Raw genomic sequence first — 25,914 nt, 5'->3', positions numbered from 1 at the left:
CTTGGAAAGTTCCACGCGTAGTTTCTCTTTTGCCTTGTTATTTCTTGGGTCCTGCAGGAGGGGAAGATGGGGGAAGGAAGGAATCACTTCCTCTGAGAGCCATTGTGCTGGCAAAGAGCGGTAACAAAAATCCCTGCAGCTGTTGGCGACTATGAGGTGCAGAGTGTCCATCAGGTGAAGGTGAAGCTTGGGAGAGGATAAGGGAATTAGTCTTTAGCAGAGATTATTTGTGAGGGTTCAAGAATATTTGGCTGGATTTTATATTGGCCCAACAAGCTCTGTGACAACTCATCAGGCAGGTGTGCTGTATAGTTGTGATCCTCAGGAGGCCTCAAGTACACTGTAGGGATCACATCCATAGAATCTCTAAAATTTGGAGGTTTTCCCCATGGTCATCCCCCTGTTGTTTTATTGGCTTGTTCAGTTTGTCTGCATTGGCCGCAGTCCTTGGGTGGCCGCAGCTGCCATTGGGTGAAGATGCTACTGCAAGTGCCATTGCGGTCACAGTGCTCACGTGCTCCTCGACATGCCAACGGTGGGAGTGGGATCCCTCCTCTGAGGTGCTGGAGAGCCTGAGTTCATGCTGAAATCGAAGGAAATGCAATTAGAAAGGAGCCCACCTGAGCTTGTAGAAATGAGCGCTCTCTCTGCAGCCTGAACTTGCCTATCAGCTCCCCCAGATGTTGACAGCTCAATGAACCTCCTACCTTTGTAGGGTAGAAAAGGATTATAAAGAAAAGTTATGCTTGTTTTTTCCCTCCTAAATCTGCAGGAGTTAGGGGATTGACAGAGCTGTCAGCGGATGGTGGAATTTAGTCTGGAGAAGTTTAATGACTTACCCAAGTTAATTCAGGCAGCGAGTGACAAAACCTGTCCCCTGGAGCTTCACATCACAGCGTACGGTAGCCTACACCTGGAGTCAAAGCCATCTTTATCCAATAAAGCATTTAAGGAACATGATCGATGTAATTTGACTTCAGTTCCACCAAAGTAAAGAAAGGGCTTAATCATTTTGTGGATTTAGAAGAGATCTTGGCTGGTGCCTACACCTTTAGCTCAAAGCAGGAACATGATGCTAATGGGGTCATTAACCTCAGAAAACAGGTAGAAGTGTTTGGTTTTGTGGTTTCCCAAAAACTGGCTTGTTAGCAATGGAAATTGTGGTGCTCTTGGTGGTAAATGTGGTTTGGGTAAAGGAATAAGCAAAGGAATAAACTTGTTATTCTTTATTAAATATGGGCTTTGCTGCAATTTGGGGCTAAAGTAGCAATTGTGTATGGATTTCTTAGAGAAGGGATCCAACAGAGGGAATAGATGAAGGACGTACTCTAAAAACTAGCTCAATTCATTTTTTAATATAAACAACATAGAGAATAAATGAAGCAAAAACTGAAGCTGATTTCTGAAAGAAAATAGTTGACTGAATCCAGGGCAAAGCTGGGGGCTGCACAGCGACGTTTCTACCTTCTCTTGTCTTTGCAGGTCCAAAAGAATGTGTAAGCATTTCCCTTATGTGAAGCCGTAAGTCGGGGATTTTTCAACCTCCCTCCTAGGGAGGTTGTTTATCAGATTGTGTTTTACATAAAGGAATAGGAATTGGAAGGAAATAATGGAGTGATTTTCTAGAGGTATAAGTGTCATGGAGGTGCTTATTGCTCCATGAAAGTCTTGAAAGTTATTCCCATGGAGTATGATTCAAGTGAGTTACTCAGGGTTTTTCAGTTTTTTTGGGATTCTTGGGGGTGGTTCTTTGGTTGGTTGGTTGGTTTAGTGTGTTACGTATGTACGGAAAATGCGTATGTAGCATGAAATTGTCATTTCTCCAAGTGTGCCTGTGACCTGTAGAACATCTTCAAAATGAAAAGTATATGTAAAACAAGAGAGGGTATTTGCACATGAAACATGATATGAAAGGTTGGACCAAACCTTTCAGTCTTTTACTCAGGCAAGATTCCCACTAGAATCAACAGGAATTTTGTCTAGTAAGTGAGTGTGATAGATCCTGTTGCCTGCTGATCCATGTTGAAGACACTTCACAAGTGATGATCAAACTTCTTGTTGTTAGTTTAAAATGTGCCTGTAATATAATTTCCTCCTGCCTGCTGTAAGGAGGGAAAATGCTAAAGTTAATATGGACTTATTATTGTGATTAGGTGAATTATCCTTGCAAGGAGATGAAACACAGGGAACTAAATAATTTGTCTTTGCACAGGTTATAGCTGTGAGACAGGGGAATTACACGGGGTTGGTTTTTTTCTTGCCATTCTTAGATATATTTTTTTTAAGATGTAAAATACGATTTTTGTCTCATTGTGCAAATTTTGAGCTCTTCCAAGTCCTCCTGTGGGCATTCTTTCCCGAACAATCATCAAACAGAGAAATTGTAATTAAAGGCAAGTTTTTTGAATGTGGCAGGTGGCTCTGAAATGCCTGAATTCTGCAACGATCAACTTTCGACCTTGCTGAACACAGCCATTTCCCCCCTGTCCCTGATGGGAAGGTGGGGGAAATGCTCTAAAAGTCGCATCTCATTAGTGTTATTTCATGAAACTGAAGCATCCAAAAATTATCATCACTTGTGGAATCTCTAGCCAAGTAATTAGTTGAAATTACTGTCCTTAATTATCAATAATGACACGAGAGGGTTTTTTTGGGGTTGGGTTTTTTTTTTTTTTTTACGTAATTTTTATTTTTACTTTTGTTCAGTGTTTAAAATTACTTGTTTTCCTTGTAAGAGTACAGCTCTTCCTAAGCCATAATATGCCATAGGTCTCACAGAGCAAGTTATTTTTTGTTGCTATGTTCTTTTCCCCTGCGGAAGTGTGTGGTTGTTTTGAACTGAGATGTACATTTGGAGATCATATAGGGTAACAATATACAGAGTATGAAAAATTTCAAAAATTTGATGTCCTTTTGCAGGGAGCAAAACTTTTTGAAGCAGCATTTTAATTTTTACAACAAAGTAGGCAATTCTGCCATTGCTTTCTCTTTTTGAATTGCGTCTCTCTTTTTTTTTTTTTCTTTTTTTCTTTTTTTTTTTTTTATAGCAGGGCGCAATAAACAATTTGCTTTAAACTGGAGCTCTCCAGACTGCTTTTGCTTTTTAAAGAGCGTAGGCAACTAATCGGCAGCAACCAGCCACATAGCAGGAGTGTTTTCCATTCTAGGCAATATCATACTAATTTGATGCACACATGGATGCTTCACACAATCTGCAAATTCATCGCTGGCGTCTTGCATTAGTCATCTGACAGATTGCCAAGTGTTTCATATTCCTTTCATGTGACTTTTATTACAAAACACACACACACACACACAGACAGACACACGCACACACACTGCCTTATTTCTGCCAGTAGCCAGTGTAGTGAGAATTCACTGCAGTTCTGTTTACAACAGCCATGGAGAGAAATCTGCACTTATTTGCAACTATCCTCTGCTTTAAAATGCAAAAGTCCCGGTTTGCATTGTGCCGCTCTCTTCTTATATAATGACATTAAGCAGCAGCCTGCAGAGAAAACCAGACTCAATGAAAAATGTAATTGCATTGTTTTTTTGTTCATAATACTTATGCTATTAATTAAATACTGATTTGTTTTTTCCTGCTTTGTGCCAATTGACATCATCTTCTGCATCTAGTGCACATGAAAACTGCGTAGTCTCCTAACTTGCCGTCTCTTTTTAATCTCCTTTTCCACTTTCTAGTAACGGCACAGCTAACAAGATGAATGGAGCTTTGGATCATTCAGACCAACCAGACCCAGATGCCATTAAGATGTTTGTTGGACAGATTCCCCGTTCATGGTCGGAAAAAGAGTTAAAAGAACTTTTTGAGCCTTATGGAGCTGTCTACCAGATTAATGTTCTCCGAGACAGAAGTCAGAACCCTCCCCAAAGTAAAGGTACAGTAGTTGTGCTCACTGCTTTCAATTAGTTTTTGGTTTGTGGGTGGTTTTTCTGTTTTTTCTTTCCCCCACCCCCATGATCTTGCTTGCCTTCAGGATTTCTAAAGAGGTTTGCATATGGGCTGTCTTTTTTGAAGCATACTGTGTTGAGCTATGCAGCAGTCCTGAGAGGAGAGGACTCCTGAATACCTATCGATTACTGTCTTCCTCCTTTTCTTAAATTGTAGTTTAAATGCCTGTTATCTGGAAGCATGCATTCCAACTGTGCGAAAAATAACAAAAGATTGCCGTCTTTGTTTAAATTCTTATTGCCAAGAAACATGGAAACTTGAGCGATCACTTTCCCAGGATTAGCTCATGAAAAATATAATTTTCTACTTCCTTTTTTCCCCCTCTTTTCACCCCAGCTGGGAATAACTTTAAGGATACAAAAGGGGAGAAATGGTAACAGTGGGGTCTTGTTGTGTCATTGCTCCAGAGGCAATTAAAATTACAAAACAGAGTGGCCCTGCTCTTTTCCCCAAAATCTGATTCCTTTTCTGCAGTCGTGTTAAAGGATTGATTTTTGGCACTAGTATTTTTCTAAAAGGAAGTGTTGGTTTTCTCTTCTGCTTTTTTTTCTATACATATTTAAAGTATTTGTCCTTAACTACATTGCTTTCTTTCACTGTATATCTATGTATATTTAGGCCCATGAGAATTCTAGGTATTATAGCGATGTAAGCATAACATATGTTTACATGTAGACTGAGTATTTTGTTTCACAGAATGTATCTTTCTCCCTAAATAGCTGTATGCTTTCATTTACACTTCATGTTTGGTACATGAAAGTGTTGCTAGCATTGCAAGTAATTTGTGCAGCTCAGAGGCATTGCTAGGTATGGGTGTGTGCCTGGCTGTAAGGTTACTATATACTTACTCATTCTTACTGCGCTCCTGCCACTGCTTCTAAAAACCTTTAAAGTGCACATGGGACAGAGAATATAATAACATGCTTTTGTGGGCTAGCTGCTAACAGTGCAAAACAGCACTTGCTTGAGGTTTCCAGTTCAGTGGGAGGTGGCTGCTGTTGTGTGAGGCACACAGCACACCTTCGGGTGCTCTTGTGCTGTTGTGAAAAGCCCTACCAAGGCTCAGCATCTCCTCCTTGCCCTTGCATGGGGCAGAGGATCCTCTCAATGGCCTCTTCTTTGCTGCCCTGATTTAAGTAGCCTCGTGCTTTGAGTGAAGTTAGTCCGTTTTGGGTCACTTGCATATATAACTCCTAGTTAAAAGACTTGGGATCCTGGTGTCACACCGATGTCAGGGAGGAGGTTCATCTCACCCTATCTCGCTGCTAATCATGCCCCTGTACTAGATTGCTCTTTCCCTTCACAAGCAGAAGATATTTTTGGTTGGAGTGTTTCAGTGTAGTTCTGCTTCCAGCTCCCCCTATTCCCTGGGATTGATGTACTGTAGCATGTAGCCCACTGCCATGTTAGCACACAGCTCTCACGAAGTGTCTTTTTCTTGTAATGCTGGATAGAAGACAGCATTAAGAGGTCAAGAAACTGGATTTTCTGCAGTCCAGGCTGCTATGGATGAGCAAACTCCTACTTAGTTTAACCCACTAAGATGCTGAATTTTGAGACTCGTCCATTTAGAAAGAGCTGATCCTGGGCCCTAGAAATGTCTTCACACTAAGCAGTAAATGAAGTGAGAATGATATTGTGGTTAGACAGAAGAAAGCCATTGATTCCCATTTTGGTAGTGTTTTCCATCATACTGTACCCGTCTGTCAGGCAGCAGAAAGGTGTAAGGATTAAGCACAGATCATGCAAATCATTGTAGACTATGAGTATTTGCGGTCCCCATATTCAATATTCCTTTTCAAAGGTTTGGGGTTTTTTTGCTTGAAGTCTTTTCAGCCATGCAGAGAGGATGCTTTTATGTCATTTCAGGCATTATATGTTTTAATGAGTAAATTAATTTAATCCTCAAGCAAGACAGAAGAACGATCAGGTTTATGTTTCCCTGACGCAGCAGCCAGCTCCTCTGGTGGTCGGCTTTTCCCTTGGAAGCTTTGGAGGAGAGTGTCTCCATGCTGGCTGGCTCTGTTCTTCCTTCTGGCTCAGTCTGCAAGCCAGGTTGCTAGATATAGAAACCTCTTGAGTTTCTTGTGGATGTCTTGTGACTGGGAATGAGCTGTACTTTCGTAATCCAGTGGTGCAAAGGATTCTGTGTGAGTTTTAAGAATGTTAGAAGCAAACAAACCAACATACAGATGCCCTGGAAAATGGCTGATAGTCTCATTGTCATCACGATGCATGAGAAATACTTCACTTGTGCTGTGTAATTGGCATTTAATCATCAAGCTGAGGTTTGACTTTTTGTTTAGAGGTGTGGCTGAATTCATTGCTCTCCTACTCTGTAAACAGCCACAGGAACCAACCGCTTTCATTTGACTTGAGCTGGGTGGGTGGGGGTCATGCCAGGCGTCTGCCTGCCTGCTGCATCTCTGCATCACCTCCAGTTTTGTAGAATAGTGCATCGGTGGTCAGGTGACGCTGGAAAAAGGCCATTTTGTATTTCATTGCATGGCTGTGGCTCTGTGTTGTGCAGAATGGTCACAAGGCTGAAGTCACCCAGAAATTTTCTCTGAATATTCTGCAAGACATGATTTGCAATGACAAAAATGCAAGTTAGTGTTACTACACCGTGTGGCGTGGGTGGAGCGGTGGCGGTTTGGTGTTGTTCTTGGAAGAAAGATTTCACTCTCACCAGATGAGAGCTGTGCATTTCTGTTAGCTTGGCCAAAGGGGCTTCTCCAGTTTGGGTGGAATTTTTTCTCTGATGAACTGTTTATGAAGTTGCAATCTGAGTTTATCCTGATTCTGTCAAAAATAACCATAGGCTACTTCTCTCTTTCTTACTGTTATTAAGACTGTCTTTCATACCCTCCAACGACAGACGGCCTAGTTCATGTCATTCCTCCTTCTGCAGAAGCCAGAGGATAGACAGGTAGAAAGCCAAGTTGTACTCACTTTAGAAAACTGAAAGGAAAGCCACCTTACTCCCACAGCTATATTGCGGCTAGTGCAAATGTTGAAGCTCGGCTTTATTAATTGGGAACCACAGGGATGGCTGCATTTCAATGGGTGATGGCTGGAATATCAGTAGGAAACTCCGCATGCTTTCCAGCATTTGCAGTTCTGCAGTTCTTTTTGGATGTGTGAAAGAGCTCGGCAAAGTAATTTGACTTTGCGTTTATCCCCTGTTGTTTTGTAAGCCTTTTTCCTCTTTCTGCAACAAGAGAAATCCGGAGGATTAGGTAAACTGGGGGGGGCGGGGGGGGGGGGGGGGGGGGCGGGGGGAAGCCAGGAAATCCTGTAACACTGAAATAAATGGCACTTTCAGCTTCTGGGGGCTAAGGGGATTCAAAATCTATGCAGATCAGCCCTCTCTGTTCCCAATCCAGCTTGCTCTCTTTGTATAATTTATTCTGGGTGGATAGATGACGGGGTTTTTTTCCAGAGTAGTTGTTAAAGAGAGCTTCTGTAATACCTCAAATACAGCAAGCTTTATGCGAAGGCAGTATACACTGCCACCGAGATCTCTCTTCTTCCCCGCTGTTCTCCTAAGCTGGAAAGATTTCCTTGGCTGCTTTTGTTTCAGAATCCGACTGCTGAAGCAAGCAGATGGCAACAGGGCTACTTTTGCCTTTTGAAATGCAACAGAAGAGTCTCAGGCCAGATCCACAACGTCCTTTGGGTGCTTTAATACCTGTAATTCTTGCGGGGATCCAGGACCCCTAAACCAGCTCTGTGAGCCGGTGCCTGCTCATGCTACCATAGCAATCGCCTTGCAGAAAGCAGGGGAGAGGCACCCGCCAAACAACGAACTGCGTGTTTCCTTGTAGCCTTTTATACACCCTTTATCAGATTAGAGGGAGGCTGCTGAGTGAACAAGTATGTGCTGTAGTTAAAGGCCAGTGTTTATTATTATCCTATTTAACATGGTAATTTAAGTCTACCGGGAAGCAAGCAGAGGAATCTGATAATGAGGCATTTGTCTGCTGCATACAGGAGAGACCACATGGGCGAGGCATGTAGGAGGCAGAAGTTATCTGGCTTGTTGGGGTTCCATTTCAGCTACCCTTTAGCCTTGCAGAAATATTCCTGTGCTGGTCCCTGCTCATGGTGCCCCATTTTCTGTGTGGCAGGAGGAGAAAAGGGGACTGGGGCAGTCCCGCGTGGGAGCAGAGCTGTGGCACTCCGCTTGTCACACAAGCCCATCCTGACTGTCCTAATCAGCAACAAAGACCAGCTGTTCCCTGCCTGCCCTTGCCTCACTGCTCAGGCAGTTGCATGATGCTTCTGCTGCTTGAAGCCATTTCAATGCATCGTGTTTTGCAAAACTATTCTAGATGCTCTTTAAAAGCTCCCTTCAGCCAGTGCTCCAGGAGTCAGGGTTTCTCCACACTTTTTGACTTATTTTGTGTTTTGAAAGCTCTCACAGGTCCACATGAACGTTGTTTCGCTCTTGAGATCCAATGAGTTGTGTCGTGAGCACATATGCTATCGAAACTGCGGGACTTGAAACCACAGCCATTATGCATGTGTATTTTACACTAAATTTTAGTGTTCACGGGTGAGAGAGCTTCTGTTACAATTGTAGGCTTGAAGAAGTCTTTCATGCACTGAATGAAGAAGTGCCTTGTATATTTTTCCTTTTAGCAGGTGCTTTGTGCACTCTGTGAAGTTTCACAAGACAAAGATTGGCAAAAGCCAGATGTTGCCATTAGATACAGCAGGGAAGGAGAGTGAATTATAAAATTGAGTTTTCAACTTTCAGTTTCTGACTTTAAGATGTTTAAATTTAAACCTTAAAGAACCATTTTAAAAAAAATACGGGTTATAAGTAGAATCATAAAATCTATTATAGATGTGAGCTGATATTTATAAAAGGTAATTCTTATTTGACAGATCTGCTGGAGTTTTTCAAGAGGTTTCTCTGAAAGTGGACAGGTGTGAAATTGTGTCTATAATCAAGCTGGATTTCCCAGGGGCGTTTTGCACGGTGTCACACAAGAGCCTAATACACGCGGTTGCTGGTGAAGCAGAGAAGGGCCCCCTTTCAAATGGAGAAAGGAGCTGGTTAGATGATCGAGGGCAGATTAGAATGGGGAAAGGTTATGGACCAGGGAAAGAGAGGGGATGATGTCTGGAGAGCAACAGGGACTGTTATTGGAGATCAATACTTTTTCACTCTCTATGTAAATGCCTTTAACAGAATGAACCACCAACTTGTTATCCAACTTTTTGGATCATGCAGAAGGGACTGGATGGGGTGAAGCCACCTGATAACCTGAAGAAAACAATCCAATACAAAGAGATTCAGTTGGAAAAAATGAACCGTGAGCAAGAAGAGTAAATTCAAGTTTTGAGTGGACATATATGTTGAAGGAGTATATATTTCAGAGATTTGAGAGCAGGAGAGGATTTGAAGAGCGCACATATCATAAAAGGACTGACGTGGTGTTTTGTGTCCATATGGCCAAAAAGGCACAGAAAATGTGAAGCTGTATAAATGGAAGCATTGAATATAGCTTTCAAGGAAATACTGTAGCATTTAAAGAAGGATTTTTTTGATCAAGTTTAAACTACGGTTACCAATATTTAGTACCATTCTATAGAAGAGGGCAGAGGTCCAGAGAAGAGCAGCATGATTTTGTATGAAGTTGGGAAGGGTTAAGCCATGGTAAAAGGTCTAAGAAGGTTAACTTGTAAAGGGCTTCAAGCATTTGACTTACAAGAAAGCTAAAAGGGGAAGAGCTGAGGAAGAATACAGGACTGTACCTTGGTTTCGAAAGAAAACGTTATAAGGGGATACAATTGAAGTTTCTGCCATATCTTGAAATGCGTAGTGAAGGCAGGAATAGATAAGCACTTTCAATTAATGTTAAACCCAGGGAGTGCACAGCATAGACTTAAGGTTGAAGAACAGCAGGCTAACAAAAAATTCCAACTTCTTAAGTCAAACTTTCTTCCTCCACTTGCAGAGCAGAGAATGGTCTTCAGAACCTGTGGTAAGAAAAGTTCCAAAAGAAACTTTTCTCTTGCTTTCTTCAATTTAGTATTTTGAAATAATGTGCCTGGAGCAGTATGTGACATGGCTGCTGCCCTGTGCAGTTTCACCCGTGAGCAGGACAAGGTGCCAAGGCTGTGGTGGGCACAGCTGACAGTATGTCTATGTCCAGTGTGAAGAGGGTCTGAGATTTCTGATGACCCCTGATCTTTTGGCATTGCTTTGAAGGGAGATAGCAGGTGAGGATAACGTCCCATGGCGTACTTGACTGCAAACCTGTTGCCCACATAAATCAGTCTGGCTGTGTATTCCCATCACTGACCACAGCAAGAAAGTCAGCCCCTGTAATACCCAAAGTGGCCCAGCGAACCCAACGCAGTCAGATGGCGCAGGAGTAGTGATGATATTTGTGAAGACACTGTAACAGGAGTGCAGGAGTGGGGGTTTGTGATTGCAAAACAGGAAGAGTGGAGGATGTTGGGGGGATTGGGTAGAGCATGTTTTTCCGTTGTGGTATTTAAAGAGGGAAATAGCACATAACATAAACCCTTCCTTAGCCTTGTTTTTGAGGTTCCTGTATGCAGCATGTGAATGACTGGAGCTGTAGCAGAATTAAGCTTTTTTTTTTTTTTTTTTTTAAGGCATCTTTTCACTCCATGTTTTTACAGTATTTATTGCAGGCAGGGCTTGATCCAGAAGTGAGATTTCTGGGTGTTGCTGTAAGAAATTAATAACACATCTCTAAAGGATTAAAGTAGATCACTTTGGGGCTCATTGGTTGCAGTTTTATAGCAGCTTAACTATGATTTAGAACTGTATATGAATTTTCACAATCAAGCTAAGACTTTATAAGCACATTGCTAATTACATCTATGCTGAAAAAGCACGTAGACTTTAACTACATGGATTGGTTTAGTTAAGTTGATAGAAAACCCATACGCAGACCAGCCATTAGAAAAGTAGGACCTCCTATTCCCGTTGAGGTGGTCTTAATCTCTAATATTCATGTCTGATAAACACTTGGGAAGAGGCAAGTTAGGTAGAGGGATATTAGAGCATCAATTCAGGCATTAAATAAAGCCAAGCACTTTCCGGTTACTTCAACAGCTCCAGGAACTCAGGTGGAAGTACAGGTTCAGTTTTCCTGAGAGTTCAGGAAAAAGAAGAAAATAAAAAAAGGAGGGGATATCTGTCTGTCTTTTTTTTCCCCCTCCTACTTATATTTAAAAGCAGTTGAAGGCTAATGACTGAGAATTAGGGGGCTTAAACAATAGTGAGGTTTTGTCAAGACAATGCTGGAAAAGAATGTTTTGCACAATAGTTAAAAAAGACAGGCAATTTCTTTAACGCTGGCTTCTTCAGCACACCATCCAGCATTTACCTATAGGATATTTTAGAGCAACTTTACCAAAAACTCCCGAATGTTCTTAAAATATAGATGGGTAGTCTGTTTTTCATAATGCCATCGTTACATCAGAAAAAAACCACATAGGCAGGTGGTTAAAAAAGCCTGATCTTTCAATAAAATTGAAAAAAACCCAGCTAATCAAATTGCGTTGTTGAATCTGAAAAATATGACAAACCTCATTCTCTCAAATATATAATCTCAAAGCCAAAATTTTAATGCATGGGAAAATCTAAGTCAAGTCATGCACACACTTGCACACAGGAATTAATCAATGGATATAATACTCAGACATAATATCACATGCATGTTTAAGTGTTTTCAAGATTGGTGCCTACATTTAAAGTACATACCTCCTTAATAGTGCCAGATAATGTCAGTTTAAGATTTATGCCATCCAGTTTCTTAGGTTGCATATTAAAGCTCGCATCAGTGAGTTCTGATCTTTTTATGATGTTGTGGCACTAAAATTCTTTCTTCTTCCAATTTGCTATTAAATGAATAAACATACAATATTTATCAGCTTGCCACTTAAAAAATGATGTGTGTTTCTGTTAAAGAACAATTGCTTGAAAAAACAACCCACAACCTTCTCTTATTATGTAGTGTTTCTAATTCTGTTCAGTTCTAATGTTTGAGTCATTTGCCCATAACATAGGAGGAGGTTTTGTAAAGGATTTGAGAACGTGGTCTGAAATCTTCACGCACTTTGGGACGGAGCTCGAAGGAAGGAAATGTTTGACAACCGAGCAGTGTCAAAAATCAAGTGTAATTGGGGAGTAGCCTTATGACCATGTATTTCAGCTGCAGTGCAGCTTCCAAGTCTCTCATTTCCTCCACAAGAACGGCGTTTTTTTTGCTTTCATCTTCTGCTCCTGTCACCCCTCTAAAATCACGCACAAGTGCGTGTGCACATATATACACAAATAAATGAAAGTCTAAGATTAAAACCCACAATGCAAGATGTTCTGCTCATTAAAGGACAGAAGAGACTCAGAGGCAGTAAGAATTTCTCTGTTAGTGCTGAGATTATGTGAGTGACACATAGATATTACCATGATGGGTCATAATAAAAAGCTAAAGACCATGTAAAATGTTTTATCATAAATGTCATCAGTTTTGCTGGTTCTAAACATGAAACATAAACCCCAGTAAATCATGAAAGGATGTCTGTTATTCCTTATCTTTTTGAAATATGATATGAAATGGATATATGTGTAGCATTTGCAGTGTAAATTAATTACTAGGTCATTACTTCCATCTTCCCCACTCCAGACCTTTCTTTCCAGGCTGTATTTTTTGCTGGAGCAAGGTAGTGGGAGGACAGTGCTGAGCACGCTTAGGGTCTGCTAGGAGCCACTATCTACTCAGTGTCAGGTTTCTGATACAGATGCCAGGAAAGGACATGCCATGCCAGTTGTAGTATTACTTCATTTTAGACATCAGTTGTAGAGTGCACCGTAGCCATCAGCATATTTCAAAATAAAGGAAATAACTCCCTAAGGATAAAGTCTGGTAGTGACTTCTAAGCCTGGTTTGAGCTTAACTCAAGCCAATGAGCTATGTGTGGAAGGCTGTGTATGCTATATAAATCTCCTGGTCCATCTGTCTCCGGGAAGAAGGCATTTTCAGGAATCTGTGTCTTTCTAATTGCTTATAAAAGCACTCTGAGACAAGCCGTGAATAAATTGAATTTGAAAGTTTCCAGTGGATCTTTTCAGGTTTTCACTGAACCTAATTACTTTCTAATCTATGCCCATGAGTATGCAGTTTTAAGTGGGATGGTAGACTTTCGCTCTGCAGATTAAACTCTGTGGTGCAAAAATTCATTATTATTTGTGGAGGAAAAAACTTCAGTGTCTGCTGCCTTGTGGCTTTAATTTAAAATAACTACTACATCTGAGTCATGCATTCTTTTAGAAAAATAAGGTGAGCTGTAAAGAGGTACAAGATATTTTCTAATAAACCATGTCTCTTATTTGCCTAACTGAACGGGGAAAATTTATGTTTCAAACGTTAATTAAACTGGCCTAGTAGCTCAAGATGTCACACTTTCAATTGCAATTTTAGGGGAGCTGTACCACAATAGGGAGTAGATTAATATAATGTACTGCATGAAACTTCCTAGCTGCAAGGATGAGCATGGCACCGTAAGGAGCGGCACTGCTGCTTCAGCTGTAGATCTCCACGTGTTTTGCAAAGGGAGACAAATACCGTCACTGAGTCTTTACCAGCTGGAAGAAGTGAGATACAGAGGTCTGGGGGGACTTTTCCAAAAATTTCTGAACCACTTTGAGCAGGCAGAGAACAACGTTCTGCCTGTGCCGTTGTTGTGTCGCCTAAATCAAATCTGCTCCCTTCGTTCTTGGTACTTGAATCCCTGAGCTGGTTGACACAAAGATTTTGTTATGTTAATGCTGCCCAGGTGAGATCTGCATTGGTTTATTCACATATTAATCGGATCTGATGAGGGCTGCACTTAGAAAACGAGTGTGGAGCAGACCCGTAGGCACCGACTCCCACTCTTCTTCTGGCCCCCTAATTAAAACAATGAGTACGAAAACAACAGTCTTCCTTTATTATTTGCAGATCATGGGATATAACAATCATTGTTGATTTTAAATGGTCTATATTAACCCGAGTAATTCCGCCGGGGCTTCAGATTCTATAGTAAAAGTGTTGTGTTGTCTCTGGCTCAATTAGATTTTTCTCAGTGTCAATTTTAATTCACTTCACCGGAGCGTGGGGGAACTCTCTGTGGAAGGGAAAATGTTACTTGTGAATGAGAGCCTCCTGCAGCCCACATTTTATTTAAGAGTTTTAAAATGCTTGGCGGTCCCACATTCTCCCTTGAACGTCTGCTATTGTATGCTGGAAGAGTTGAACAAAATTGCTCGATGTTTCTTAATGTGACAGGCATCTGAGTGTGAGCAGGAGGATGCGAATGAGGAGAGTGAAATCTTTGGTTCCTTCTTTTTATTTAATAGTGAGGAAAAATAAAAAAAAATAAAGCTTTGGTGAGCCTTGGTGGCCAAACAGACATAATGATGTCAAATGTTTCTCACCCTTACAAGCATCCACCTGGCCACATATACAGAGAAGTAAAAACTAAGGAGCGGGGATTCCTTTTGCAGTGCTGAGTCTAGGGCAGAGGCTGAGTGGCCTGGGAAGGTTTTTTTCCCCCCTTTAGACTTGGCATTTCTCGCCTCCCGTGGCCTTCGGCACTTAGGTGTGGCTTGCTGGGTTATGTTGTGCTTGGTGCCTGCTGCCCAAGCAGCCCAAAGTGTATTGTTCCTTCCTTATTGCTAAAGGGGAAGAAAGGAGTAGATCTTTAGTTTGAGGGCACTTCTCACCATCATGAGAAAGAGAAGACAAGAAAAAGAGCCTGTGGTAGAGTTGTAGGGGAAGGTTTACTATAGCTAAGGGCCCGAGATGTATGCTGTGTATAAGTGGGGCTTTCCAAAACGCTTGTTTCCATCCTGCTCAGCAGGTTTCTCTTTGTATCTCTATTCTATACCTCTCCTTCCAGTATTTCATTAAACTCTTGAGACATTAGCTTTACGGATCGTTGTGGACACTGAAGTTTTACTTGGGGTTGGAGTCTTGTTTGTTTGTTTGTTTGTTTTTGTTTTCTTTGACTGATACCTCCAGTTTTCAATTTTGCAAATGGTTTAGGCCACTTTCCACTGGGCTACCTGTAGGAAAGCACCTGAAAGTGTCACCAAAACCAGTCAGTTGTGGGCGGCAGATGTGAACCTCGTTTCTGATTCAGATAGGAAACAAAAACCTCAGTGTGATGCTGGAGTGCCCCGTAGCTATTAATAATGCCAGCTTGTGTATGAAAGGTAAATACGAAATTATCTCAATTGCATACCCCTTTAATGTTTTTCAGAAAAATTGAGCAAAACTATCAAAATTGTAGTTTCTGAGTCTGTAACCTCCCAGCCTTTATGTTTCCAACAGTGTTAGCTTTCCTTTATGGTCCTGAGCTGTTAGCATGCAATGCCTTTCTGTGCTTTGTGGCTTGCTAGTTCTTGCTTGGGTATGTATTGAGTTAAAAGGTGCTGTGTGAAAGCACAGATTTATTATCGTTAATATTATTATTATTATTATTATTATCATCATTACTTAGATGCTGCCGTTTAAGTAGTTCAAAAAAATCTTGCAACTAAAGGTCAGCATAGCTTGTAGGTTTACAAGTAACGGTACAAGTAACCTTCAGAAATTTCCTCATGACAAGATAAGTGCAGCAATTATATTTAAATGAGTGCCAGAGAAAATTTCACTGTAAACTACATTAGCTGGAGAGTGTAAGAAGATTTAATTGAATTAATGTTACTTACTATCAAATGCTCCATCTAGTGTATTGCCAGGTCTCCTTATTACTAAGAATAATATTTGGCTCATAAAAACCCCTGTTCAACTAAGCACACAGTTCTGACGACTTCAGCAAATGATTAAAGTTAAAGCACGTTCTTCTCTGCTTTGCTGAACAGGAGTAGGCTTGGAGCTGGGAACAGGTATTGGTGTGCGTATGTAAGGCAAAGTCACTGAGCCCTTTAAGAAGGCTGGTTATGGAGAATCCTCTTCCAGATGGTTTTCCAAGTGTCTAATGAAGGTGTGGTTTGGGCAGAAGCGTCCTTCCTAGTTTGAGTGTAGGTGTTGTGGGTAATGGCTGCGCCAGCGATGGAGACGGGCAGCCCAAGCGTGGGTCTGGGTGTGCAGCAGGAGAGGTGATCCGTGATCAGGCAGGGTGATCCATGCTGGGGCTTCGGAGCCCTCCACCAGTAAGAGCAGTAACACGATTGCGATGGCAGAGGGATTTCATTGAGTAATCCTGGCGGTATTTGTAATGCTGTTATTAATGCACAGTTCTTGCTCTCGCATGTTATGGAGGTGCTACAATGAGATCCAGGAAGGTATTTTGTGTGACTTCCTACATAAAAGCAGAAATGCAAATAAGCTGTGTTAACATATTCACATTCTATAAATGGAAAACTCAGACACATGGAAACACAGCGACATAGCCAGAGACATGCTTCAAGCCAGTGATAAAGATATCCATGGTTTTCCTTCTCTGCTCTTATGTTTTTACCATCAAGGAGGAAATGTGATATATTGGATGTTTTTGCAGAATATTTTTGAATGTCAAAAATACCATTGAAGTATGTGTCTCCTTTATGTTTGATATTATTTTATTTTCCTTTCATACATGTTCTTGAAAAAGCGAATACATAATTCTAGCAAAAATTACTTTTATGCTCTATTCATTCAGCAACAAAAATGAAAAAAAAAAAAGTTTGAACTGCTCTTTTATGGAGATGGGGAAACAGTGGAATAATTTCTACAGCAACTTTCTTTATTGTTGGCCGAATCAAATGGCAAAAGTTATTCACCTACACGTTACATTTTAATGATCCGCATGTCACTCCTGAACTTCACCCACCCGTGTTTATGAATGCAGTTGACATTCTGGTACAATCAGCAAGGCACATGCCATTCAAAGGAGTTACAATCTCCTCTCTGTTTTTGTGGTTTTGGTTTTTTGGGGAAAAAGAGAGAGTAATTGCCCGTGTCAACTGACGTTCGTTACACAGAGTTGTTTAGCTCTCTTAAAAAATCATTGATCTGCTTTTCCCTCATGAAAATATTCAAGGTCTTGGTTCACAAAAGAGAAATCAGCATGTAAAGCAGCAGACTGGCAATCTGTGCTGCAAGGAGTCACAGTGCGACATTCTGTGCAGCAAATGCCAGAAGTGCTTGCTATCTGGGGAAAAAAAAGAAAAAAAACAAAACAACCCCACAAATATTTAGTAAGGATGAGAAACATTATTACAGTTCAGTCAGATGTGATTTTGGGGAACAATCTGTTTAAAAGTAGGGATTTTTTTTCCTACATCTGTATGTAGCATTGAAGATTGAACATTCTTTAGGTAGCATTTGGCACAAACTATTCCTCTTTCTCCCTAAGTTTTATGGCTTTGTTTTGTATTTAAGGAGGATATTACAAAAGGTAATGTGATGTCTCATTCCCATTGGTATAGTCATGGTTTTAACTTTTGAATGACTCTTTTGAAATAGGAGGAAGGGAAAAAATAAACATTTGGGGTTTTGTTTTGTTTTTCCCTATAGGGAATGTACAGTATTTAGATTTCATGGAGAGTGCCCATGGCACATAGTGTGCACGCAGCAAGTCAGAAGTGCAGCCGCTCCACTGTGGATCAGGGTCCATGCGCCAGAGATAACAAAGGGACCCAAAATCTGGGGCTCCAGTCCACATGCTGTTATTATCATTTGCTGTTTGTATTGCAGATGCACGTAACAGATTGTACAATATGCTGTGCAAACAGATTGGTAAAATGATCTTTGTCCTGAAACACTGATGGCATAGATGAACGAGAAGGATTGAAAGCGTGCCTGTGCTGAAAGCTGCACAGCCCAGGCGCCAGGGTTTTGGACCCATGTCCTCAACAAAAAGGGCTTTGTGCATCTTTTTTGAAGTAAATATCTGTTCTTGCTGGTCTGACTGTAAAGGGCTGAAATTTTAGATAAGATTTAAAGAAAAAAGCTTAAAGTTCATTAGCGAATGAGTAGGAGAAGGGAATGTGCCTACTTCTCCCTTTTTTTCCTTCTTTTTTTTTCTTCTCATCTGACACCATTTGCCAAATCAAGCACGTCAAAGGAGCAGACTTCCAGACTTTGGGTAGTTGCTCACAGTATTGGAACAACACCCCAAAAAAGAGGCTGGGGCTTGCAGAGCTGAGGCTTTCATGACCTGACTCTGGGAGGCACTGCTCATGGAAACTCTGACGCTCAAGAAATGACGGCGAGAGCGAGCCTGCAAACTTGGCTTGCTCTCCCTGGGCTGCTCAGGCAGGAAACGTTCTAATACTTAATGTCTTTTTCATCGTCCAGGGCATGTAAAGAGATCATCCACTTATGCCCTGTGTGGTTAAGAAAACCAAGAATTGCTCATCTTACTTATTGAAGTAGCTAATGTGCATTTCAAAGTGCCTAGATGTTAGCTTGTGGGGGAAGGAGGAGTGAACATTAAGATTAATTTGAATGAAAATATTTTTGTGGGAATAGTTTACTCAGTGAATATAGATCATCTGCAGCTGGTAGAACAATGATATAAGCCTGTTTATATGTTTTATTAAATCAATAAACTATTTACATGAAAATGGAGGTGTCTGGATTGTGCAAACAGCTCTTTCAGAGGAGCTTTGCTTAAGGACAAGAAGTGATTTTGCCATTTTGAAGCACTTCTGTTTCTCTTTCATGTGAAAGAGCTCTCTCACTATAATTATTAAAGAAAACATTTTTCAGCTCTGAAGTATTGCTGACATTTTGGCAGTGGCTGTGGCCAGTAGTCCGAGTGATGGGGACTGCTGAGCGATTAGTACTGGAACATCTTGTGATGACTTTGTGGTAAAAGACATTTTATACCTGGACAGGACACAAAACTTGGAGCCGCACAGTTTCCTGGGTTTGAGGTGCGATGGTACCTGGTCATGCCAGGAGCCAGGGGTTATTGTCCATGGCTGCTCATGGCTGAGCCACTATGGCCTTGGTCAAGAGAGGTGGGTCTCAAGATTGGGCAAGAGATCTCGTTCCAAGGTGCAAAGTTCTCAGGTTTGGAAATCTAACTTAACTGAAAAAAGTTACTGCTGAAGTTAACTTAACTGAAAAAAGATGAACTGCTAGTTCATCCAGCTTGTTGTCTGCCAAATCCACGCTTGTTCTGTTTAGTGGATTCCTAAATGTTTTGTCCAATTTTATTAGGAAGTGGACCATGGGATGCTGTTTCCAACACACACACACACACACACACACACCCCCCAAGGTTAAATGTTTTATTGTTGTACTGTAAACAGACACAGTCCTAACCTTTTGTTTTTTTGGTTTTTTTGTATTTTAGTCGTGTGTCCCCCCCCCCCCCCCCCCCCCCCCCCTTATTATATTCTGTTGTATAATCCCTGTTCTGTGCTAATACTGATGAATGGGAGAGATGCATTTTCTGTCATGTAAAGTAGTGCTGGGGATAAACTCTGCCTAAGATTTTGGCTGACCCCCTCATCAGGCTTAGCTCAAAAATTAATTTGTCATTACCCAGGTGCGATGCACTAAGCTTTATTGGCATAGAGGAGCGCCACATACTGTATGTTCTTTGGAAGGAAAAAAAGTGGTCATGTAATCACTGAGACAGTAAACAGTCATTTCCAATCTAGTAATATTTTATATGAACTGGCACTGTATGTTGTATATAATCCATCTTGCTAATCCTTGTTCCACATTGCCTCCCACTTGAGGCCAAGAACATTACAGCTGTGCCAGAGAGTGGGTGGAAAAATAGCCTTATTATTAACCTAAGTTGAAAACATAATGGCTTTTTGAATGTCTTCATTCACAGATGCAGTCATACTAAAATATTTCCCTTAAGTATAGAGAAACAGAACTTTCATTTAAAATCCATTGTCCATGTGTGTTGCAAAGGTGGAAACCTTACAAAAGTGTTGTGAGTGTGCTGTACCTTTTTTTCCCTGTTTTATCTTGTAAATTCCAGTATTCTGTATTAGGGGAGCCAAAATTTTCTTCAAGACTCAGTTTTGAGCAATGTTGCTGCCATCACTAGCATCATGAATGTGGTAAATTAAAGAAGACTTTATGCAGTCTTCTCTTTGTCTTAAAACACAGGCAATAACGCAATGGATATTGAAACACACATAATGACTCTTTAGTACCACAGTCAAGCAGTGTTGCATTGCCAATGTCAGTGTTGGTTTAAGTCTCAACCCCAGTGGTGTCAATGAAATCAGGAATAAGAAAACTCCTTAGCACTGATGTAGCATGAAGATGCAGGCATTTTATTCCTTTATTGCAGCGCTGGATGCTCCACCTAACGTGTATGCCATATGTTACATTTAGGCAAAGATTATATAGACCATATATGTGTTCATGCATTACATTTCTCAGAAGAGTAATATGTGTTCATTCATTTCCCAAGGATAGACGGTACTATGCTAATTATGCATCGTGCATGCTCCTTACAGGTATTTAAGAAAACTTCTGGGGGTCTTAAACAATAGTCAACCCTCTAGCTACAGCTGACCGAGAAGTGAACCTCAGCTGCCTTTCTCTGTATGGACTTGGCTTGACCACGGTTCAGCTTCTTTTGGCAAGTTCAATTTCAGATCTGGCTTCGCAAGATCTTTTGGTTTAGTTTCTTCGTGCAATTGATTGACCTTCCCGTAAGAATATAATGTTGCGCAACCACTGTTTGATGATAATTATCCATAATAATTATACTGAAACAAACAGTCCATAGTAATAATACTGAAACAAACAGTGCATGGTGACAGTGGGATCAAAAGTGTTCAAGATGCGTGTGTTTTCTGGGAGCAACCATCATGAAGAGTAGAGGAGGAAACTGCAAGCCTCACCTGATTAACCTCCATAGCACCACAGAATCCTTGATTGACAAGCAGAACTGGGGGACCTAGCAATGAAGACTGAGTAAATGTGCAGCACAGCATCACTGGAAGCCACAGGATAAGAAGATGGTGCTCTTGGTCAGCTGTAGTCGTGGTTTGCCTTTCTTTGGTCTGTTACTCCTGTGTGTATCTTCCCAGGTGAAATACGAATCTTCCGCAAACAGCTCTGGGAGGTGTCAGAGTTCCTCTTGAATCGTATTCAGGAGAAAGAAAGGAATGTATCTTGATTGTGCTACTTTATGACTAAGATGAAAAAATATGTCCCCTTTTAAAAAGCCAGAAAAGGATTCAAACTTCCAGCATGTCAGGCCATGTGTTGTAAATTAGCCTAGTTGTTTTAGAATTCAGAAGTGTTTCAGTGTTTTAAATTGGGCTTGTCTGATATTTAGTTCCACATTTTTGATAACTCTGCAGGACTAATATGTAGCCTGTTGTTGCACATGAAAAGCTTTTTTTATCCTATCTTTTAAGACTGATGGAATGAGAAGAGGGTGACAAGTAATCACTTAGCTGTCTCTAATGCGTATCATAAGCTTTGACACATAGTGAAAAAGTGCAATATGCTGTTCCAGAAATAATTTTGCTATACATTAAGCTTTATCTTTCTTGCATACAAAATGCAAGAGTGAGTAACGCTGCAGTCTGACAGAAGATTTCAAATTGCTTGCAAATATCTTTAGATTTTCCCTAATAAGGCTTAGCAGGAGCCAAAATACTGTGTAAGATTTGAGTCCCAATCTTACCAGGACTGCCCACCAAGCACATCCTTGACTCCCCTATACCCCATCTCTAGTGGGAAAAGAAATTTCATATTTTTAGGACATAATTTTTCAGTTTCTCTGTTGACCTACAGCACTCTGTGGATAAACACAAATCATCTATGAGTAAGGTTTGTGTTGGGTTTGTTGTTTTTTTTGTGACAAGACCAAGCAACGCTTGTTCCCAGCAAGTACTGGTGGTTGCAAAGCTCATTTGACAATCTAACCTCTAACCCACCATTCCTCAGTTCTTCTTCAGGAAAAGTTGGCATAGTTTTTGCCCAACATAGGTATTTTAAGCAATAACATCTTGAATAAAAGACGAAGGCACACAGTAACGTTAGCTAAAGGATGCTGCTACCAAAATACTGTGATTGTTCATGTCGGTCCTCATGCAGCCTGAATGCTGATTAAAAGAGCAAGCCTTTTGTCAGAGAAGGAGCAGGGGCTGAAGACAAAACACTGTACAAGGACCCCTTGGATTTTTTTATTATTATTATTTATTTATTTTATCTTGTCATATTTATGGGGGGTTTTATCTTTCCGATAAGACTGAGGACTTTGTTCCAAAGCTGTGTGAGTTTTTTGGTAGCAGAGTACCGTTAAGCAGCACGTCTGCACTACTTTGTTGGACGTGTTCCTGTGGCTGCTGCAGTGACCTGCGGAGAATGCCATACAGAATCGTGCTACTCCAAATGTGATTAGATACATTCCGGATCCGCACGCTCTTGATGCCAAGGAACACTGAATAGTCTCATCTACTTTGCAGACAAGCTTCAGTGTAAGCCCTCCTGCCACTGCCTGCTCAAGGCCACCTTTGACAGCCGCGGGAGCCAACACAGAGCTGTTTAGGCACTCGTTTTGTTCCTTTTCTCTATTTTTCCTTCTCCCTCTGATTAAGTTGCCAATCATCCAGCTTCTTTCTCTTCTTGTCTTGATAAGTTGCCAATCATTTCATACAGCCTATACCTCTCCAGCCAAGTATTTCTCTTGTCATAACTTGGAAACAGGCTGCTGGAGATTTATTTTAAATCTTGATCTGATTAAGTGCCGCATCTTGATCTTTGGAGAGCCATAGGGCCTATATATCATGGTACTAGCTTGTTTAGGTGGCTCTGAACGGTATTAATAGAGAACTTGAGACACGTCCCATGGGTCATCCAACACACTCTTGATATTCCCTTCACTTAATAGATACTCAGTATTGGTGAATAGATTTTTTAATGAGTTTTCCAGATCGTACATGGTTGATAGTAGCAAGAAAGAAACCATCAATTGTGTGAAGACTTCTGGGGGCAATAACATATTTATTTGTATGATAAATGGGGGTTTACTGTTTTACTCTGGTTATCGATTCATTTATGCAAAGATTGCAGAGCAGTTTCTTTATTTAGGAAGGTGTTCAAGAAATAAATAGTAATGGGAAATTAAGCAAAGCTGGAAGTGTTTGCCATGAAGGTAAAGTGTTTTTGAAATTAATCTTTGCGAGATTATGAAATAGTTTTATGGGGAAATATGGGAAGCCTGTTTCTGGGAAATCCACAGATAGGACCAGATAAAACTTTGGAAGAATTACATGTGGAAGCATAATGAGGTCCTCTCTGAGAGGCAAGCTTATCTGAATTTTCCTGCCTTTGACAGTTTTATAATTCTATTAAAACTGCTTTCCTAGATTTGCAAGATAACACTTTCCCTCAGTATTCATACTTTGTTAGCTAATTTTCCAGTCACAAGGAAAAGACTTTATGAATCATCTTAGCTTTTCTCTCTCATTTTGAAACTACGTGCGTTACACGTCTATTCTGCATCTCCTCTCACTGCTTTAACGTTAGTGAATCATCATCAGGCAAAAGTAAAGAACAACAATAATAAACTGGGATAAAAATCTCTTACTACAAGTATTTTCCTTGCTCCTACGAGGCTGCCTGGGCAGGGCGAAATATGAGCTGTATTTCTTCATCAGGATACTTGTAATTTTTACACTGTTAGGCTGTGCAAAACAAGATGCTGTACACGGGGCAAAGGTGAGTCAGGCTGGGAGGCTGTTGGGAGATACATCTCAAATACCTTTGAGCTTGAGCTTTCTGAGCATGGATCCCACACACGGAGTGTGCTCTTCGTTCTTATTGCTTGTGCTCATTAAGCGCTGTCATTTATTTTTGTGTGTCTGCACAAATATATGGCTTTATTACTAAAGTGGTTTGTTTATCTTTGCTGCTGCTGCATTTATTTTAGCACTCATCTAAACAATTAATTAAGGAAACACTTGAGTGCCGAATACACTTCTTCAGATGCCACTCAGTTGTTGGGTTTTTTTATTTTTTTTTATTTCCAGGAGCATCAAGCATTTTTAAAAAAACATCTTTTGCATTTTTTTTCTACCCATGCCTTTTCCCCCCCTTGTTTGAAGCTTCCACAGGCAGAGTATATTGCTTTGAAAGATCATGGGCCCTGTTGAGAGTTCAAAGTCAAGTAAAGATGATGCTTAAAGTTCAAAGGCTCTGTGGACTTGCATCCTCATCTGCATAAAATTGTTTCAACCAACTAGAAAGATAGAAGAATTGCCAGGAAATTCTGCTATTTCTTTTTAATTCTTATTATTGAAAAAGCTTAATTGGAGAATAAATGTGTCCCTGCTAACAAGTTCAGGGAAAGTGAAGCTCCTTAGATGAAACACTGCTTGAAGGTGTACACAGTGTAGGAAAGATTTGACATGTGCTGTGACCCTGTGAGAGTGAAACTGTGAATGCCCAGAAATCAATACAAGATAAGTAAGGGTTTATAATGTTGGAGTCAAGAAAGAAATGAAAGTGTTTGACTTCATCTTGGGCAAACAGAGCAGGGAGTTTGAGCTATTCAGGCGATGGATTTAGACCCAAGTTTTAAAGATGGGGAAAGCTAACACATTTCTAAGAAAAAAAGTTTTAAAATAGATGAAAATTATCTCCCTGAAAGTAGTGTGTGTATTGTAAGAAATCATGACTTAGGGTGGAGGCTTTGTCAGTTCTTTGACCGGCTGAGGATGGAGCCCCCTGTTAGATGGCTTGGCCAAAAGCAGTCAAATATGGAGTTGGGGGGTGCTGGGCAAAGTAGGTTTTCATTGATTTTAGTTCAGGGTACTTTGAGGCAATATTTAACCCAAAAGTTGTTCCCGTGCTGCTTAAGCACCCCTTAAGCCAGTTCAAATGTCTTTGTATTGATTTCTTCCATGTCATATCAGCAAATTCTTGGAGGAAGCGTGCCAGGCTGTATTGCGCTAGGTGGAAGCAGCACCTGCTCTGCTGTTACTCACATCACTGTTACTGCAGCATCTTTTCACCTCACTTTTTTTTTCCTTTTTTTTTTTTTTTTGTATTTTAAAAAACAATTGCTTCACAGTAATTCTTTGAGCTCAGGACATTTTATTCTTTCCACTTGACAAGGTGAAGCTAGGGCACAGGGAGATTAAAGGCCAGATTGTTCAAAAGCATTGGAAGACTCAGATGGGCCTTGAACATCACTCTCAGAAGAAATTCAGCATCCTATTCCTAGAAATGAATTATCCAAGGTCAGATTTTTAAATTCTCTTGCAAAAATGGTATCCAAGTCTTCCAAAGCCAGGTAAGTGTTGAAACCAAGCCATACACTATGTTCTTACCAAGTTTTGGGGTAAAGGACAGGGTTGGGGTTTTGTTGTTCTTTTTTTAATGGGTTTTCATGAAGTGTCAGCAGTAGCAACCTTTCCACCCTGTGCCTTCTTTTAGAACTCCTTCTCCCTGGACCTCTTCCTCCTTTGTCTCTTTGTACTGCGAGATCTGGCTTTTCCTGTACTGTCTTTAGAAGACACAGGCTCAGAGTTGTAGAGCTGTCAGGGCTGTGGGTAGATGAGTGGTCTTGTAATACTGAAGGAATGCATGGAATTTAAACAAAACTTCATTGTGTCAGATACAACAGGACTGGATAGACTTTAACTTAAAAAATGCATCATGATATCAGCTTTTGAATTCATAAATTTCTTGATCTACTTCTGAAGGCAAGGCGTGACACAAGACATTATTATTGTCTTGCATGTCTCTGACACCGTGGGCTGTGCTGAGGTTTTAATGTATCTGGTTCTGTTTCTAAAAAAAAAAATTAAAAATCTGTGTTATTGCCATGAAAAAAGTAAAGTACTTGTGTGTGAAATTTGTTAGTGAACGAGGGCTGGTTCCCAACTAACGGGTACAATGATAAAACAGTAATTTAACTGATGTTGTCTGCTGAGGTTAAATAAGCTTGCAATGTATTTCTGAGGAAGTTAAGTTCTG

The 25,914-nt window shown here is 40.7% G+C and overlaps 1 protein-coding gene across 12 annotated transcripts in view; it reads left to right on the top strand.

The window, feature by feature from the left end:
• The window catches only part of CELF2 (CUGBP Elav-like family member 2), a 375,972-nt gene that overhangs the window by 240,539 nt on the left and 109,519 nt on the right, over positions 1–25,914 (top strand). For 11 of the 12 annotated variants that reach the window (XM_055807125.1, XM_055807124.1, XM_055807129.1 and 8 more), the window contains one exon: positions 3,706–3,902. In XM_055807125.1, coding sequence (XP_055663100.1) covers positions 3,706–3,902 — 197 coding nt within the window. Of the gene's footprint in view, positions 1–3,344; positions 3,539–3,705; positions 3,903–25,914 lie in introns of those variants that run through there. The other variant, XM_055807132.1, reaches the window with a different exon arrangement.

The sequence above is a fragment of the Falco peregrinus genome, chromosome 6 (assembly GCF_023634155.1).
Source record: "Falco peregrinus isolate bFalPer1 chromosome 6, bFalPer1.pri, whole genome shotgun sequence".
Lineage (NCBI taxonomy): Eukaryota > Metazoa > Chordata > Aves > Falconiformes > Falconidae > Falco > Falco peregrinus.
This window is presented reverse-complemented; position numbering and strand designations above follow the sequence as displayed.